Source organism: Centruroides sculpturatus, unplaced genomic scaffold (genome assembly GCF_000671375.1).
Source record: "Centruroides sculpturatus isolate CEXI.00-Female unplaced genomic scaffold, Cexi_2.0 scaffold1127, whole genome shotgun sequence".
Lineage (NCBI taxonomy): Eukaryota > Metazoa > Arthropoda > Arachnida > Scorpiones > Buthidae > Centruroides > Centruroides sculpturatus.
In genome coordinates this window covers 118,857-139,510 of record NW_019385367.1, presented here as the reverse complement: position 1 = coordinate 139,510, position 20,654 = coordinate 118,857, and the positions used below count along the sequence as shown (strand labels likewise).

General features: G+C 31.0%; 1 protein-coding gene across 1 annotated transcript in view; it reads right to left on the bottom strand.

The window, feature by feature from the left end:
- The window catches only part of LOC111638197 (ryanodine receptor-like), a 98,130-nt gene that overhangs the window by 26,754 nt on the left and 50,722 nt on the right, over positions 1 to 20,654 (bottom strand). Inside the window, exons 16-20 of the mRNA XM_023383868.1 lie at positions 15,105 to 15,147; positions 14,912 to 15,024; positions 12,978 to 13,038; positions 5,670 to 5,816; positions 1,163 to 1,294 (exon numbers count right to left, since the gene is read on the bottom strand). Of these exons, the coding sequence (XP_023239636.1) occupies positions 1,163 to 1,294; positions 5,670 to 5,816; positions 12,978 to 13,038; positions 14,912 to 15,024; positions 15,105 to 15,147 (496 nt within the window). The remainder of the gene's footprint in view (positions 1 to 1,162; positions 1,295 to 5,669; positions 5,817 to 12,977; positions 13,039 to 14,911; positions 15,025 to 15,104; positions 15,148 to 20,654) is intronic.

The following is a 20,654-nucleotide window of genomic DNA, read 5'->3' as shown; positions in this document are numbered from 1 at the left end:
TAAGAGACATTTCTTTAACATAGGAATAAAAGAATTTAATAAACTAGGATAAACAAAAGTATACAAAATGGATATAATCCAATAATTAAAATGAGCGATTGAGAGAGAATATGGGTTCAATTAAAATATATGCTTTGAGAGAGAGAGCTCACAAATTCATTGATAATCATACTACCTCAAAGTTTACTTTGTCTTTATCTTCATCTGTATTCTATGATCATACTTCGTTTCATGGAGAGGTCTTTATTTGGCATAATATTATAAGTTCTTCTTTTCTCCTAAATTAACTCATTTTTATACTCGATTGGATATGACTAAGGGCGTTGGTCTTATGGAGCAAATATGGACTACGTCGGTCTTCTCTGAAATCCTTCGACGTACTCCCCGAATCATGTAGATCTTTGACTATATCTAATGATTTGTGACCAATCAGCTTATTTGTATTCTCCCATGTGAACAGAAGGAAAGGGGAATTATTGAGGGATTGACAATTCCCAGGATGGTGAGATTTGTGATAGATAACTGGGAAACAAAAGGATGTCTCTACTTCCGTTAAAGGAAGTGGCTCTTTTATCAGTTTTCCCTCGTTAGAAAAACGATATTTTCACCTCAAAATGAAAGAATATTTTACTTCATAATTTTAACTTTATATTTAAATTGTTAATTAGACCCAGGGACTATTCGAATCTCACAATATCTAAGAAAAGCTAACAAAACACAAAAAACATTGAACTGATATTTGTTGTTGAAGGAGAGAAAAATTATTGTGTGTTTGTTTAATATAAAAATTATTTTCTTTGGATTAAATAATGTTTAAAAATACTATAAAATTCAATTACACATAAAATTAATTTACAAATATTTTCTCCTTTTGTTCCATTACATAGTTTTTCAAACTTTAGAACTAAAGTTACAGACAAAAATAGCTTTATTGATTATTAAATATTAATATATTTATAATATAATAATTTCAAAAATCTCAATGACAAATGTTTTTCATTAAAATGTACAGTAATTTATAAATAATTTATAATTTTCAGTTGGTTGTACTCGTTACATTTTATACATTCATAGGGTTTTACTATTAAAGAGGGGGAGAAAATCTAATATCACAAGACTTTTCCTATCGTAATTAAAAATAAAAAATAAATCATAAATTTACCGTTAACATATTATGACATTTTTGATCCACTTGTTCTTCTTCTTCTTGGACATAAAATTTTCGGAAAAAATTAAATGCAATTACTGTGTATATGTAAACAATAATTGTTAACAGCATAACTGTTAAAACCAACTGTAATAATAAAAAATATTTTGAATTAAAATTATTATATTTTAAGTAATAAAAATTTTAAATATAATAAAATCAATAAAAAATATAAAATATGAATGTTTTTTTGCTTATATTTTATATTGTAGAAATATAAATACTCAAAAATTGATATGATGCTTATTCAATTGTCAAGACCTACCTAACATTATTATAACCTACAATATTTTCAAAGATTATATTTAAACGTAACTAGGGTATGGTCAATGTGGCCCCCGCCATAGGCGCCGATTTAATAAAGACACAAAGGAGAAGGTTTAGAAATAATATGTATTTGAAATTAATAACACAAAAAAACTTTTATATTTATATTTATATAGTATTTAAATGTCATTAGATAATTTTTTTACAATAGCATTTTTTTAGAATAAAATTACTATTTTTTAATAATAAAAATTAAAAAAGCACCATTTTTATTCTTGGCCATAGGCATCCAAAATCCCTGTATTTAAAGCATGCAGAATTCAATTATGTGCTAAAAACCTTTTGACTTCAATGGCATGGATTATAAAATACTACATATAATCTTCAATAATTTTTTCATATCAAAAGTTGTCTAAAATAAGTTTACTTTGTGACATGATGGAATAGCTTTATGTTTATATATCAGGTATATACAAAAGACAAAAGGTACCAGTACCAACAGATCCATTCACTTCTACTTGTGAATGGAATAGAGCATATTTTACACATCTGACAGTCCAACAAACAACTCAAAACCTATTTTAATCAAACATTGGCTATTTTAATCAAACATTACACATAACATTAATTTACAAATATTTTTTCCATTTGTTCCATTCAAGTTTAGCTTAAAAGGTTTTAACTTAAATAATAATGATTAATAGTATATGACTGACATCTCAATCAAAAAGACAAGTATTCTTAGTTGAGATGTCAGAGTCATATACTATTAATCAGATATCAATAGTGAAGAAGACAAGTTTGTTCCAGTGTCAGATCCAAACTCTTATAAAGGTGTAATTTAGTCATAATCAGATCAAATCAGACTTTTGTTTTCAAAATGCTTAAGATCAAAATTTCTACAAGAGGAAATTCCTAATAATTATATACAGTGGAGTCCTGTACACATTCTACAATATAGAAATTGCATTATTTGAGACATGCATTATCAAGTTTAAACCAAGGCCTAGAAGTTGAAGAAAACATATAGGGGAGGACAGGGAACTTTGGCACGATAAGAATAAGTTAAATTTTTTGTAACAAATACTGCTGTGAACTGAAAGAAAAGTGTTATTTATTGTCTACCAGAATGTAACCTTACCATAGAACTGTTTAAAATCAGTTTGAAAATAAAAATAATCATAATAATAATAACTTTATAAAAACATAGCAATGATGCAGAAATGCAACAGTAATGAGGCAGAGTAGGCAGGTATATAAATTTGTGTTATAAATTGGAATTCACTACAAAAACAAAGAAATACAACCCCAAAAACCTATTTAATATTATAATAACGAAATACAAGTTCAAAAGCATATTTAAGTAAACAAAATATAAACAAAAATTAATTACAAAAAGAATCAAACAGATAATAAATGAAAACATTCTAATGCATGTTAAAAGCAATATAAAGTAAATGAATTAGTGAACTCAAACAAACAGTAGAAATGAAATATGCTTAACAGCAAATTGTTTATGCCCTACACATATCACAAATAAACTGAACCAACTCATTTTCCATATCTGTACAGTCACGAGCCCACAATTCACACCTGCAGCAGATGTGAATCACTTTTCCTGAGTAGTTCCATATTGTTCATTGCAATATATGCAATAAGTATTTTCATCATCATTTTCTGGTTCTTTAGGGCTTTTCTGCCCCTTTTCTTTAGTGAACTTTGAATCCGATTTCTCCAAATCCATTGCCCTTCTGCAAGTTCCTGATTTTTCAATTTCAGCCTTACCTTCTAGTGTGGCTTTGTATGGGGATCCAGTTATTTCTTCTGCTTGTTGTTGTTTGCGGCCAAATCAAACCATAGCAAAACAACCAGGAACAAGATCGGCAACACTACCGAAGATGCCCCATAGTCATGATTTAGAAACATTAAGTGGAACCCTGAGAATAGTATACCAAGCCATAATCTGGCCATGTGAATAAGATGATGTTTTATCCTTCTAACAGGAAAAATAACTTTTGTTATTATGGAATTATAACAAAACATGCCAATTCTATATAAATGGAAGCAAAATATTATAATAAATTGAAACAGACAACTTATTTGATATTTCAACTATGCTTGTTGGAGAACAACACAGACACCACACTCAACAAGCCGTCATTAAAACTCAACTGTCTAGCCTCTAAAGAGAGCCTCCTTTTATTTTGTTTCAAAGAAAATTTAATTGACGAACTTGCCTCGTCCTCCCCTATCTCTGGATGACAAAATTAGAATTTTGTATGAGTACTAGTTGCAATTTTTTCATTGTGTTATATGGGAGTTTACTGTATATAATTAATTTTAAAAACTTTTCTGTTTTATGCTCTTATCAAATTTTGTCAATTCTGATTTTTATTCATAAAATAACTTTATTAAAACTTTAAATACTATTTGTTTATTTTTAAATAATTAATAAAGTCTATATAATAACAAGTAATAGTTAAAACAATCTAAAATTATATTAATTATTATTATATTTATTTAAAAAAATATTTTATTGAATAATTGAAAGTTTTATAATAAAAGTTCTTATTTCAATACTTTATAAATTTTGAACAAATTCTAAACATGATAAAAATAAATGATACTTTACCTGTTTTCCATTATGCGTTACAGACTGCAAAATCGTCCGTAAAGTTTTGAATCCTACTGCTACATCTAATAAATGTGCAGCAAAGAAAAAATGATTGAAATTTCCCATCACAGAGAATGTAAAATACCAAAGATTGTACAGGAAAGACTGAAAAAAAAAATTAAATTTATGTATAAATTATTAATCTATAAAAAAAAAAATACATTTTGTTTTCTATAAAATAAAATAATGTTCATATTTCTGTTGGAATTAATAGTTATAAGCATAGATAGTCAGTCAAGTAAATTAATATTATATAGGTTTTTTTTGGAGAAACTAAGAAGTTTTATTATTTATCAATTTATCATCCAGATCAGGGCTTCTTAAACTATGGGTCGCAACCCCATTTGGGGTCGCTTAGCAAAATCTTGGGGTCATGAGATTTTAATGCAAAATATTGAAAATAATTTGTGAGAGTTTGAAAATGAGTTTGAAAGTGAGGCATGCTTTGTGTCATAGGTTTCGTGAGTTGCGCTTTGTGCCACTTCTGGTGCAGTGAGACAGTGATTCAGCAACACTGATTGTAGTGTGAACTAGCATAGTGTTGTCGCTTTTCAGTGTATTCAGTTGTCTCTGTTCCATTGTAACACAAGAGTGAACTGTGGTAGCACACCATTATTGTTTTTGCAAATTTGTATATATCTTTATTTTATATTTTTTGTGTCACGNAGCCTTACCTTCTAGTGTGGCTTTGTATGGGGATCCAGTTATTTCTTCTGCTTGTTGTTGTTTGCGGCCAAATCAAACCATAGCAAAACAACCAGGAACAAGATCGGCAACACTACCGAAGATGCCCCATAGTCATGATTTAGAAACATTAAGTGGAACCCTGAGAATAGTATACCAAGCCATAATCTGGCCATGTGAATAAGATGATGTTTTATCCTTCTAACAGGAAAAATAACTTTTGTTATTATGGAATTATAACAAAACATGCCAATTCTATATAAATGGAAGCAAAATATTATAATAAATTGAAACAGACAACTTATTTGATATTTCAACTATGCTTGTTGGAGAACAACACAGACACCACACTCAACAAGCCGTCATTAAAACTCAACTGTCTAGCCTCTAAAGAGAGCCTCCTTTTATTTTGTTTCAAAGAAAATTTAATTGACGAACTTGCCTCGTCCTCCCCTATCTCTGGATGACAAAATTAGAATTTTGTATGAGTACTAGTTGCAATTTTTTCATTGTGTTATATGGGAGTTTACTGTATATAATTAATTTTAAAAACTTTTCTGTTTTATGCTCTTATCAAATTTTGTCAATTCTGATTTTTATTCATAAAATAACTTTATTAAAACTTTAAATACTATTTGTTTATTTTTAAATAATTAATAAAGTCTATATAATAACAAGTAATAGTTAAAACAATCTAAAATTATATTAATTATTATTATATTTATTTAAAAAAATATTTTATTGAATAATTGAAAGTTTTATAATAAAAGTTCTTATTTCAATACTTTATAAATTTTGAACAAATTCTAAACATGATAAAAATAAATGATACTTTACCTGTTTTCCATTATGCGTTACAGACTGCAAAATCGTCCGTAAAGTTTTGAATCCTACTGCTACATCTAATAAATGTGCAGCAAAGAAAAAATGATTGAAATTTCCCATCACAGAGAATGTAAAATACCAAAGATTGTACAGGAAAGACTGAAAAAAAAAATTAAATTTATGTATAAATTATTAATCTATAAAAAAAAAAATACATTTTGTTTTCTATAAAATAAAATAATGTTCATATTTCTGTTGGAATTAATAGTTATAAGCATAGATAGTCAGTCAAGTAAATTAATATTATATAGGTTTTTTTTGGAGAAACTAAGAAGTTTTATTATTTATCAATTTATCATCCAGATCAGGGCTTCTTAAACTATGGGTCGCAACCCCATTTGGGGTCGCTTAGCAAAATCTTGGGGTCATGAGATTTTAATGCAAAATATTGAAAATAATTTGTGAGAGTTTGAAAATGAGTTTGAAAGTGAGGCATGCTTTGTGTCATAGGTTTCGTGAGTTGCGCTTTGTGTCACTTCTGGTGCAGCGAGACAATGATTCAGCAACCCTGATTGTAGTGTGAACTAGTATAGTGTTGTTGTCGCTTTTCAGTGTATTCAGTTGTCTCTGTTCCATTGTAACACAAGAGTGAACTGTGGTAGCACACCATTATTGTTTTTGCAAATTTGTANTCTATAAAATAAAATAATGTTCATATTTCTGTTGGAATTAATAGTTATAAGCATAGATAGTCAGTCAAGTAAATTAATATTATATAGGTTTTTTTTGGAGAAACTAAGAAGTTTTATTATTTATCAATTTATCATCCAGATCAGGGCTTCTTAAACTATGGGTCGCAACCCCATTTGGGGTCGCTTAGCAAAATCTTGGGGTCATGAGATTTTAATGCAAAATATTGAAAATAATTTGTGAGAGTTTGAAAATGAGTTTGAAAGTGAGGCATGCTTTGTGTCATAGGTTTCGTGAGTTGCGCTTTGTGCCACTTCTGGTGCAGTGAGACAGTGATTCAGCAACACTGATTGTAGTGTGAACTAGCATAGTGTTGTCGCTTTTCAGTGTATTCAGTTGTCTCTGTTCCATTGTAACACAAGAGTGAACTGTGGTAGCACACCATTATTGTTTTTGCAAATTTGTATATATCTTTATTTTATATTTTTTGTGTCACGAAAAAAATCACAATCATAAATGGGGTCATGAATAAAAAAAAGTTTAAGAAGCCCTGACCTAGATCTTTTCTCTCAAATTTACAGCTTTATAATTATAATTATTAGGAAGAACAGAACAAAGCTAAAATAACTGAACAGGTCATGAATTTCTAGGGATTAAATGTTTTGGGAGCAAACATCCCATCATCAGATCTTACAAGCTTTGAACAAAAACATTGAAAATGCATTAAAAATCTTTGAATATTTGGAAGTTTCAAACAACTCATTTAAATATTTGAACATGTAATGAAACATTAAACAAAATAACAAAAAACATAAATCAGAAACAAATAAAATCAAATAAAAAATAATAAACATCAGACAGAACTGGAATACACCATTATGTAAATTTGTGCTATATCTTATGAGGAGTGAAGCTCATTAAATAGGTTGAGTAATAGTTCTAGTGTGGCTTCACAGAGCTTATCTGTGGATTGGAATCTGAATTTTTTTTTTCTTTGTTTAGGAGAGGATCCACATGATTGAGCTAGTAAGTTCTTTGGCAGTCCATATAAGTAGATGTCTAGCAATATCTATCATAATTGCAGTGTCTTGCTAAACAGGCATAGTGTTCCTATTGCAAATTAACTTTTTAGTGAGAGCCATAGTTGTTAGTCCTTTCCTAATATTCTCTTTGTGTTCAGTGAGTCTACTCGTGCACACATAGTAGGTATTGCCAACATAAAAACTGAGCTCTTCCTTCTTGTTCGGCATAACTGAGATTTTGTACATACCTGCTGATAGTTTCTTTGGATTCACATCTTTTTTTCATTTCTGACTTGGCCATAGATGGTTAATGGACAGACTAGTAATTTTAACTTTTTAAAACAGTGTGTTTCTGTAATTATCTGGTGGAGTTCATGCCTGTTATAGTGAGGTTCTTAATTGCTTTTGTCTCTTCTGGCTTATGTTTGGTTTTCTTGTGGCTACACGCCTGTTTTTCTTTTATTAATATTGTTATTATTATTATTATTAGTCCGTATAGTTTTAGTTTAATTTAAATTCTAGAACTTTCCTTCCTTCTGATTTCTTTGTTCCTTTGTCTCGGATTTCCAAGAACTCGCCTCACCCCTAACCCATCAGGGGGTAGCCTTAGAACAAAAGACGAAAACGGGGCTGGAAGAGAGGAAAACAAAGGGTTTTTAGGCATTCTTAGGCCGGACTCGGAGAGCGAGAGACGTGTGGCAGCAGGCTCTGGAACGGAAAGTTGGGGGAGCGCTGCAGAAGGAGGCCATAAGAAGCGGATTGACAGAAGAATCTGGTCGACGATTATAAGACAAACGCCAAAACGGACCCAAATTGTTCTAAAAGGAAGAACAGCCGAGAACGAAGCCGAGACGAGGAACGGTGGAGAACCAACAGGAAAATTGGGTACCCTCTGTCCTTTAATTCTTCTTATTTCCCCTTTCTATCTTTTCTATCTCTTAGTTTAATTTAGTTTTAAGTTAGTTTAAGTTTACGCACGCAACTAATTTTGTCGGGAGGTAGTTACCGAGAAAGAAACTACCGGTCTATTGGTACATCTGATCGCTCGGGATCTTGGAAATGTGTGTAGGTAACAGCGGGAATCCGAACTTATTCTGTATATATATTAATGTTAGCGTGAAATTAAACTTGTTTAATTAGTAAAACGTGTCTGTGTTTTCCTGTCCACGCTAAACATTTTCACATTCTTATAAATGTCTGTAACAGGTTAAGGATACAGGAAAGACAACCAAAAAATCCAAACAAGTCAGAAAAGCAATGTTATAAAGAATGATTGTCAAAGTTTCAGAACACAAAAAATATAGCAGATAACAATGAGAAGATTAAAATACAGAAGTTAACAAACAATAATTACTAAAAAAGTATTAACATAACCACGGTTGATGTCTTCTCACAGCCCTTTCTATCGTTATATTGTTTTAGAAGGCCAAGAATAGCCAAGTACAATAATGCATTAATGCAATTATTTTTAATTGTAAATCTTTCAAAAAGGACATCTTCAATAAGAGTGTTTGAGAGCCAAGATGATGTTGGATAATACTTGAGAAACAGTATCAGATTTATGGCCTTTATGCCAGTTGATAGTTTTTAGGATTTTCTTCAAAAGTATCAACATAAAAAAAGTAAAAATAAAAACATTAAGTCATAGTTAACCATATTAACCAATCATCATAGATTGTTACATGATATTGGAATAGAATTTCTTGAAGAGAAACTTATGCTTATCATATTCATGGGTTTTCCATCTGTGTATGACCAATTAGTTAGAACAATGGTTCCCAATTAGTGGTACGTGTACCCCTGGGGGTACGCAAAATTGCATGAAGGGGTATGCGTGGCAATCTAAAATCGGTCAATTTAAAATTTAAATGCATGAGATGAAGCAATCAAAAAAATAATGGGTGGACCATCAAAAATTCGGCAATTTACAACGTGATGTCGAATGCATAAATTCGTTTATTTATAACTATAAATATTCTCGAAATTTCATTAAAAAAATGCATTTGTGACACTACCTAAACGAAATTCTTATGCAAGAAACAATCATTATCATCATGTCAGCGAAGCAACAATAAAATATTTACTACCATTTTGCACAACATACCTCTTCAAGAGCGGATTTCCCGCCATAACATGAAAACTTAACATCGTCACCGACTTCAACTCAAAGATGACTTGAGACTGAAGCTGACCAAAAAGCAACCAGATTTTACAAAGTTGTGCAAAGAAAATCATGCACATTTGTCGCATTAAAATTAAATAACCTTATGTTATTTTCATTATTATTAGAATTGTATTTTAAAGGTAATAAATGTAAAAAAACTTATTCTTTTAAACTCTTCTAACTAGCTGTCTACCCACAGCTTCGCCTGCAATATATTGAATTTTCTCATGGGAATAAGATATTTTCTCACAGTAAAATGTAGCCCATGTCCATCTCCAACATGTAAGCTATATCTATGCCAAATTTTATTAAAACCTGTTCAGCGGTTTAGACATGAAAAGGTAACAGACAGACACAGAATTACCTTCGAATTTATAATATTAGTATGGATTAATATGAATTTCTGCTATAAGGGGTACGCGAGTTTGAGCTCTTTCTTGAAGTGGTACACAGGAATAACTAATTGGGAACCACTGAGTTAGAATATTTGAACAAAATAAAGATAGTCTGGATGCAAAAGAAGTAAAAAGAAAACTACTGCTTAAAGAAAAAGGAGTGGAGCACTATAAATAAATTTAAAGAAAATAATAGAAGTAGGGAAATGAAAGTATTAAAGACTACTTCACAGAAGCAAGAAAAACAAAAGCAAATTGCAGCAAGACAATAGTAAAAATTAGAATAAGAAGAATAAGTGTCACTGTTGCAGAAAACTCAGTCACTATAATCAAGAGTGCCAACATAAAATGAAAGGAAAGAAAAAAGTGGTTGAGCAAATTAAACAGAATGGTAATCTAATGCCATATTTCAAAGTACAACAAATCCAAATAAAGCTGTACATTAAGCTTTGTATTCAAAAGTGCACAGAAGTGTGAGAATCCTGGAGCTGTTTTTATATAAATTTTCAACAAAAAAAGAAGATTTAAAAATGTTTCCCTTTTACCATCTGTTTCCCATGGAGTTAGAAATGAGAGAATAGCAAATATTGACTTAACTACCAACAAGTCCTTTCCTCCCTCACATTGACCTGCAAAATTATTGCAATTATGTGAGAAAGTTGACACTTAACTTTAGTCTGAGGAGGAAATCTAAAACAATTGAAGGAAATATGAAACCTTTGTTTAGTTTTCATTGGCCAGCTATGACATCTTTGACATGTCATTGCTACCAAACAAACGGTTACCTGATCAGATTCCCACACTTACAGGGGATATAATGATAGCACATCTGATGTTCAAGGTGGACATACTCTGAAGATGACAATATAGAATCGTCCCACCATAATAGTCCTCAAAGGATGTAAAGGAGTCAATGTCCGACCGTTATTTTTTGTTTTGGGGCGTTATGTTTATTTAATTATTTTCTTTTTGGGGTTCTTTTTTTGTTAAGGACAAACTCCCGAGCATCTGTGACCATGAAAGAAAAAGCAAACTTAGTTTGCATCAGTGCCTGATCCTGTAACGACAACTTATGTAAATTAAGACAGTGCGGAGCTGCACTCGAGGTAGAATAAAAGGCGGCACATCCACGACAGAGGTAGGTAGCTTCAGGTGACCACTGTGGGAGCGACAGCAGTGATAAACTAGAGGAAATAGTATCTTTTGCTGTAAAATCATATTGTTTGAGGTGGAAATAAAAATATTTTCTGTTGATTAGAAATACGTACAAGTTTCTTTGATTATTGATTTTGTTACTACTTTACAATTAGTTAACTTTTTGTTCGGGTCAATTAACCCATTATTTTTTTTGTTGTCAATAGAATTAAACTTTATATTTATTGTTAATTATTGTCTGTGGTGGTGGAAATTATTGTTTTTTTTATTTGGAAAGTCCAGGCCTGGTACTTGAACCCCACTATTATGTAACCCCTTTTGGTTTCATAAACGGTGGGTTACAAGGATTACATTTATAATTTTTGTGCAAAGTGCAAAGTTCCTCCCAGTCCTCCACAAATAATTTAATGCTGATACAATGGCCTCTACTCCAAAAAGAGTTATGATAATATAGATGTAAACTCTCTCTCTCTCTCAATCTTAGCTTTCAAATTAGAGTCAGTAGATATTGGCTCATATAGGTATACTTGTACAACACTAATAATTGTAAATGCATATAGTCTAGGTCACCGACCTCTAGCTTAGGAATACATATCTATAGTTGTATCTTACGCTTGTATATGGTATCTTATGCTTTATTTTTATATTAAACTTATTATTTAGTTAACCTGTCAACCTGTCTTTATTCAGAGAATGGTCCCCTATTGACTTACCCATTGTGCTCCCCACTAGAAATTAGAAATGCCCTGTTATTTGCTGATAAATTCTGCAGAATTCGCAAGTTAGGATGCATTAATTCAATCCTAACTGGTGTCAGTCCTGATGTCAAAGGAATCTTACAAATCCCAACAACCAGTAATATATACAGCCATCCAGTAACAATTAAGCGGCCTTGACCAGGTCGACACCAATCCAAAGAGGTTTAAACTGATATTAATCAACCCCTCTGGCTTCTCATAAAAGACAAAAATACATCACAACACCTATATGGGCACGAAGACTGTGGGATGAATAAATACATCACTGTACAGAGAAAAGTTAAAAGTAATTTTTTCTATTTTCCAAAAATAAATTATTGAAATATTTTGCTTTTTAATATTTGAAAGTGCTAGTCAAAAATACTTATTTAGAATTATCATTTAGCTTCAATATAACTTCCAAGTTATAAATGTTATTAAAAAACTTTACTTGACATTCTGTTTTAGTGTATTTTAGATTCAATGTAATAAATTATAACTAGAGATTCTAGTGCTTTCTCTGTCACTAATTCCACTGCATTATTTTAATGATTTTATTAGACCAATTTTCATAATAATAAATATTTAACAGATCAACTTAGCTCAATCTCATTAATCTATTACAGCAACATCATACTACTTGAATAAAAATTTCAGAAAAAGTTATGCAGTATTTTTTCAAAAAATATTGCATAGCCAATGCTTTAAACAATACAGGATGATTGCTTGTGAAAAGATGTGAGTATCAAATCCACTGTTTATTCACAACAGCTTAACATGGAAAATGACAAGATTTCTGATTTTGATACCATGGAAGTGATATATGACTTATTTTACTGTACAATAAATACTGAACAAACTTGTCAACAAAACTGATTCTGTTGAAATGTCTATTTTTTTAAAAAAAATATAAAAAATTCATTGGTGAACATACAGAAATTAAGGTGCATCTTAGATTGAATTGTATCTAATATTTGAGTAAATATAGTAATAGGATTTCATTGAAAAAAACATTTTAAAAAATATCACAAATTATATATACAAGTACTATAATTAGACATCATTTTTTGGTTTTTTTGTATGTATTTGATTTATTTATAATTAATTAAAATTATATAAATGTGAAAATTATTATTTATAAAAACTTAAAAACTCACATTATCTGTAAATGTGACTCCAGCTTTCCATATTTGATATTTCCAGTCCATGCTAGTAATTCTAAAAATATCAAATAAAACTTAATGTATTATTGCTAATTTTACATTTTTTTACAAATAAAATTTTTTTATAAAATTAATAAATAATCTTAATACAATGAATTCTTGTTTTATGACTGATTTAGGATATTTTTAAATCAATCTACAGTGGTGGCCAAAAGTAGAGCTACCCTTGACGTATGCTTTAAAAATGCAACCTCTATTTTGTTCACCACCTACTACATAATTAATATTGTGGTAGTTGAAAAAACACCAAAAAGAAAAAAAAAAAAAGTCAAAATACTCAATTAACTCAAACAGATTTTATTTTAAATCTCATTTACAAAAGAAAAAACAAAGTTTTTATATTTTACACTGTGACAAAAGTAGAGCTACCAAAGAAAGTATGCAAATTTGTCCAGTATTCTGTGGCGTAACCAGAGCTTCTGATCACTGCATCACATCTATGTTTCATTGAATTAATCCCTGTCACATCAAATTCTCAGCATTTAGGTCATTGATAAGAGCAGCATATACCCATTGTACCAACATCTAAGATGATGTAATGAAGCCAAATTACATCATAAAAATTGCAGAGCAATAGTCAGCAATCAGATTAAAATAGTGCAAAATTTTATCAGAACTTTTCAAGCATCAAAATGTAAACATAACATCAGTGAATCAGAAATGAAGAGTTTTCTTAAATTATATCCCATCTTTAAGAAAGATACATAGGAAAGCAGCCAACGCTAATAATATCACCTTAGTATATCGACGCAAACCAACAATCTTCAAAATCCTAAGGAATGATAAAAAACCATATAATCGCAATTCTGCCTTGAGGATCTACTCCATCCCGATAGATGATCAATGTTTCTAATCAAAACTGGTCTATGTGGGTGCCACTGGACGTAATTTACAACAATGACTCAGGGAACATAAGTAAGCAATTGAGAAAAATCTTGATAATACAAATACTGGCAGCTTACTTGCAACATCAGGAGATAAAAGTAAACTGGGAGCAAGCAAAAATCATCAGACCCACATCTAATATACATACTATATGTTATCTAGAAAAATTAGAAATTTATAAGTGTGAGAGTCTGGAAGGGGCAATTTAGCAATTAAATTAATTAGTTAAAACTTAGGAGAAGTGGAAAACCCCACTTCCTTTCTCTCACCCACTCATATTCTGATAGATAAACCTGATCAAATATCAGTCTAAGTCAACAATCACTAGGATGTTTGGACTTATGTTACAATCTTAATCAAGACTGTTGATTATTAATGATGTCAAATGGATGGAATTATGAGGTAAGAGAAGTCATAAATGGCTAGAAAATAGCAATAATTCTGCCGGTTTGTGACAGCTCATATCAGCATAACCTAGACACAACTTGAACTTAGAACACACTAAATCAAAGTCACTTGAGTCAATTCTCATGCACAACGTGTATAAAAAGGGGTCGCACCAGATCGGGGCAGACAATCTGTCTAATACATGGCTCCATTTACAAAATTTAATTAATTAGTCATTTTGTTAACAGATTTATTAAATATTAGCATTTCATAAAATATCCACATGTAGTGTTCTTGTGTGAGCTGAAATTCACAAGTGGTGTCAGACATCCTGATCTGAAGAAAACCAGATATTTCTATCTCTCACAATAGCAGCATGTAATCTTCACTAGCATAGATTATCTGCATAAAATTACATTAATAGACTTAAAGCAAAATCCATAAAAACATGACTAATCTAGATGTAATTTAGACATTTAACATACTAAAATGTTTTAATATTTTTGTTCATTAATTCTGATTTTTATATTTATATACTGTATATATGTATATGATAAAATAATAAATATTTTTAATAATAATGTATTAATACTTACAAGCTCCAGAATCCAGTAATTTCTTCTTCTTGTCTGAATGACCCACTTTTATCCATTCCCAATAAATTACTAATTGCTTCATAATCATATGTTTCACTGTACTTTTCTCTTACCTATATACAATTTATTTTAAAATATTTTCAAATTAAATACTGTATTTATTTTTATAAGAAATTTTATTATTAATACTCACTCTTTTTTTGACAAACTTGTCCCAATAATTTACAGGAAATGACCTATAAAAAATAATTTTGAAATATTTTATGATCTGAGAAAGTAATCTTTATAGAAGTAACATACAGTATCTAGAAAGATCCAGTGTATTAACTCTTAGATGATTAGAGCTTTTATTTTACACTTTATAATTTGGAGAAAAGCAACATGACATTAAAATAATTAAACAACATAAAACAATGCTCTTTATGTTGTTTCTATGAAGGCATAGCGTTTAAACAATTTGCATTGTTTATTAATAGTTTTTGTAAAAACTTTATGTAATTTGACAAGCACTGTACTTAATTTATTCAAAAAAAAAAAAAAATTATAAAATACAAAAGATATTTGGAAAAAATCTCTCCAAAATGATACTTGTAATACTGTTTACAAGCACTGATAAGATAAGTACTTTATGACAAAAGTTACTAGTCTGCTCAATCTTGTTTAAACAATAGTGATGAATCATTTATGATCGATTCAATCAAAATGATGTAAAATCAAGTTGGTTGAATGACACAATTTATCTTTTGAATCAAATTGTTCACTTTTCAAATCACTTCAACTTCCACTACAGATACACTCACTTTTAACTTCCAAATGTTTGAGATTGTAATCTAGTTAGAAAGCTTAGACAGATATGCTATTATTTTATCTGTTATTTCAAAAGATTTAATTGAGTTTTTAAGATATTTTCAAATTTCATTCTGTGTAATTGTGTATGTATGTGTGTATGTATGTATATATACACACACACACACACACAATATATATATATACTAGCAGATAGGCCTGGCATTGCTCATGCAAAAAGTAATGATAGTGAAGATTAAGATTATTACATTATAGTCAACCTTATCCATTTTCACAGAATGCAAGAATTGGGCCCCCCTGTTTCTGGACTAATTAGAGAATTTTTAGATGGGTCTAAAAATATGTTCGATTTCCCACAAAAATGAAAAAAATTGCATCTGCACCTTGCACATTGCTTTCTCTTAACAATTCCATTGTTATGTAACACTTCCATTGTTCTTGGAAAAAGCATTAGCTCTAAATGTTAAATTGTCTATTAATATTTGATGTAAGCATTTGTTTACTAAGGCACTTAAGGGCCAATCTGACTACTAAGCTTTTACTTAAAAAAATAATCTAGGGTAGGCAACATTAGCAGAGCTTCATGTAATACATAATAATCTAATGGGCTACAAAGTGAAGATATCATTCCAGGAAGAATGATGATCCTCCTAGTTTTTCCTAAAACATTTGAGGTTGGGTCTAAAACAAATCTGCAATTCTTTGATTCATAACATATTTTTCAATCTTTCAGATACTTTGAGTTGGTATGAATTGCCAAATCAAAAAATCTCATTCAAAAATTGAAGTTTTAAATGAGTTAAATCAAGTGATTTTCAGACCTTCATGAAGTTCATTTCTATAATCAATGTCAAAAATATGATTGAAATATAAAATTTTCAATTGTTTATTGGAATAAACTGCAATGCTTTCTATTAAGGTGAATACAATTGATATTTTGACACTGTAAGAATAAATTTATATATTCATAAGTAACCTTTCTACAAGGCTGCATTTATGAATGGCAGTGGTGTGCCGTCATTAGAAGCATTGGAAGCGCCGCTTCCCTCGTATTTTATAAAAAATAAATACATATTAATTTTAATTATATGAAAATAATCGCACAATACTTTATTATAACCGCATTATGTATCTTATTACAAATTTCTATACTACACGTGAAAAGAAAGATAAGATCGCTATTGTATATTCGAATATTAGTGGCGGAGTGGAATCTCTGTATTTTCAGCATCCAAAAAGCCAGATTCGCGCATGCGCTTTACAGAGCACCAACCTCACCCAGTTTAGCCGGTGGAAGCCTAGGACCTTGGGTGGCAGCTACACGTATAACGCTTCCAATTCTATCCGGGACCAGTTCTGGGCTGTTAGCCGCCCGCCTGCTAGATATTTGGCCGATTACATGAATAACGAGTAGATTCATAACTTAACCCAACAGATAAGAATTTACTGGTATGTTTTTACGATAGTTCTGTATAGTTGACAGGAGTTAAAAAAATCCATTAAAATATCTGATATTTTAATTCCGCTCTCCGATTTTATATTACTCACGGATTTCAATGTTAAACCAGTGATATTACGATTTCGTATGTCCCATCTCTAAGGGGATGTAGAAAAAACGTGTACAATTCTTGTATAATGTTAAAAAATTAACCGTTACTTCGACAGCGTCATTTACAACTAAATTTAATGAATGAGAGAGATGCACCAGGTACAGAAAAGGCTCTAGAATTTATTTTCCTTAAATTTACGATTTATGTATCCGTTGTCGTAAAAATTTGTCTTTCCACTTTTTTCCCGAGACTACAAATATTCGAGTACAAAGTAACTGGTTTCGACTTATTTCTACTTAAGAAGTAGTTAAATAATTAAGCGATTAGGGAATTGGGGACGTAAACAAAACCCTGATGAAAGAGCCGGAATTTTACTTAAACAAAAGCCTAACCGGACCAATATCTAGCCGAGTACAGTGGGACTGATTTCTTCGTAATATTAGATGTAATAAAGACAGAAATTTTTCCAGTTCAATGAAAGTGAGTAAAAGTTGTAAATTTTGGAAATTTCCGTGGACACCTGGTCTTAAAACGAATTACAGTAGTTAGAAAACAAATGACTTTTAAGTTTAACAAATTTAGATTTTTACAGCTATGATGAGAAACGTTTAAAATTTACAACAACCCTGTCGCGTCCTTTGAGATATACTAGTGATGAGACAAAAGAGACATTAACCGGTATCGGCACCCTCGGGATTTGGCAAGCATGCACCGCACCGCACACCTACCAAGACCGTCTCTGATTCCATCCACGAGCCACTGGTAGGGAGCAATTTTAACTAGGTGGATTGTTTTAATATTTAAAAAGTAAAGACTATTTTATGTTATTTTTATGTACGTTTCTTCACAAAACTATATTCATACAATCGAATATTTTGTACCAGGTATGTATAATTGTATATTGATCACACATTTTATTTTAACAAGTAAGTTTTTATAATTTTATTTTTAATTTTAGCCCTTATATTATAGCTAGCAATTTAGAATGTAATTGTGATATTGAAAATTTATTTCAAAAAGTTTTGGCTCGAGACCTTATAATGAAAAAGAAAACATTATTAAAAGAGAAAGATCAATGCCTAAATTAAATATAAATATGTCAACAAAAAAATTTGTTCGACATTTTCACGATAAAATTTATGAAGATATAAAATGGCTCTATGGATGCATAAAAATTAGTGATGTAACGAATATTCAGTAACTATTTGGTATTCGGCCTATTTTTCTCTATTCGGCCGAATACCGAATATTTAATCACTATTTGGCTGAATACCGAATACCTAAAAACAGGAGTAAGAAATAACAAAATCACAGTATATTAATCATTTTGGTATTTAGATTTTATGTTTTCAGGTTAGTATTATTTGTTTATATTTATTTATAACTTATAACATGCACAAAATAAAAAAGAAAATAATAATAGTCACATGTATTCACAATTTATAATTACAAAGATCAACACACGCACACACGTATACACCTATTCATTCGAAAATCGTCGCACATCTGAGAGTCTGACCTTGCCTATCTGTGAGCCGCCAGGGAGGTTGGAAAAGCCTCTCCGATATCGCCAAAGGTTGGTGATCTACTTTCTTGTCAAGGATGGCGTTATGTTCAGTTACGCGTTATGCGAGTGGAGGAGAGTCAGAGGGGTCGACGATAAGACGTTGGCAAAGTCGAGTAACGACACCATTTAAAAACAAAATAAGAGTTTATTAAACTGACTAACTAAAGAAAACACAAAACTCCGACTTCGCGGATGAGAGAGAAGTATCTCTCTCTCATCCGCGAATTCTCTCATCCCATTCACAATAATATTTCATACCTCTGAGATAATATCGGATGGATACTTCTGACTTAAATTTCTGAAAGGCGGTGCGAGGTGTGGCACAAGGTGGAGGAGGTCTGCGATGGGGGGAGACTTCGATGTCTGACTTCGTCGTTGTTCGTCCGATTGGCGACTCCCCCAATTAAAGAAGGAGGAGGCTTTTTATACGTTTTGCCGTGAGAAAAGTCGTCATGTGACCCATTGTCTTAGCAGGTGTGAGGTTAAAGGTGGTCCAGAGCTGCAATAAATCGTCGAAGTTGGACTTCAATTGTCAACATTAAGACTTGCAGCAGATGACTGCTATTGTTAGATGGACGAATGTTTATGTTAAAGGAGAGAATTGTAACGTGATACTTAATATGTTTATTTAAGAGAGATAGTTGATTTCGTTTTTCTGACGATGGGTTTTTCTTTTTTTTCTTCCAGTAAGGTAATAAATTTATTCAAAATATGTTAGTTGTTAAAATTTGAAAGAAAGAAAAACAAATTGGGTTGCCCACGGGTCAGATCTCACATATCCTTCTTTCTAAGCGCTTGTCTTTGCTCTTCTCTTTCTCTTTCCTATATCGCTCTAGTTCACGTATGCCTATGCATACATCATGATACACGCTTACGATACTTTCGATTCGTCACTTTTCCGTCGTAGATTTCCCATTTTACAATTACGTGACTTATAGCCTGTTGATAACGGAGAAAAGAGACACATAGGACGTCGGAATAAGTCACCGTTATGATTTCACATATTCGAGACAGCTTGGTAGCCCGAACGGCCCCAGGCTTTCGCCCATGCATGCTAAGTGACTTTCATTACAAGTATTTAGCTTTCTGAAGTCTATGACAACAATTGTTTGGCATTGACAGCTGCAAATTTCACACCAATAAGCTGCCTCCACTTGTTCTATTATGTTATAAACTCAATTTCATATTTATTTTCACATTTTCACTTCGCGGTCCTTCTCTGTTCTTTCTCCGTTATTTACACATTTAGGTCATTTCATTGTTATCCACATTTGATATCATCATTTATCACATACTGCCATGACACTCTTGTCTGTCTGCTACAACTGTCAAGAATTAACACGATTGGTGAAGCATAATGACAGCAGGTCAATAGAGAACAGGGTCCTCGCCATAATGCAGTTTGCACACCAATTTTCATACGTGCGTTCATCAAGCCGAATAGTTTGGCCGAATATACTATTCGTTGCAACACTAATAAAAATGCAAAAGTTGTTTTGTTGGCCTTGCCTACTATTTTCAAATAAAATTAGTGTGTGGAATGAGATTGTCTTTGATGATTTAAATACAGTAGAGTGTCGATTATCTGAAAGTCAATCATCTGAAAGAATTCCAGTCGACAAATTTAAATTTTCCCCAGTGCTGTGGCGCTGCAATCTTTGGCCATGTCTTGGGCTACTCAAATATTTTACGTTTTTGATACTAAATTAACTTCTGAAGTATAATTTTTTATTGTTTTTATATTTTTCAAATATATTTATTTTGTTCGTACAAAATAAAAAAATAATTTTTAACGATACAATAGTCTTCGTAGGCTTAA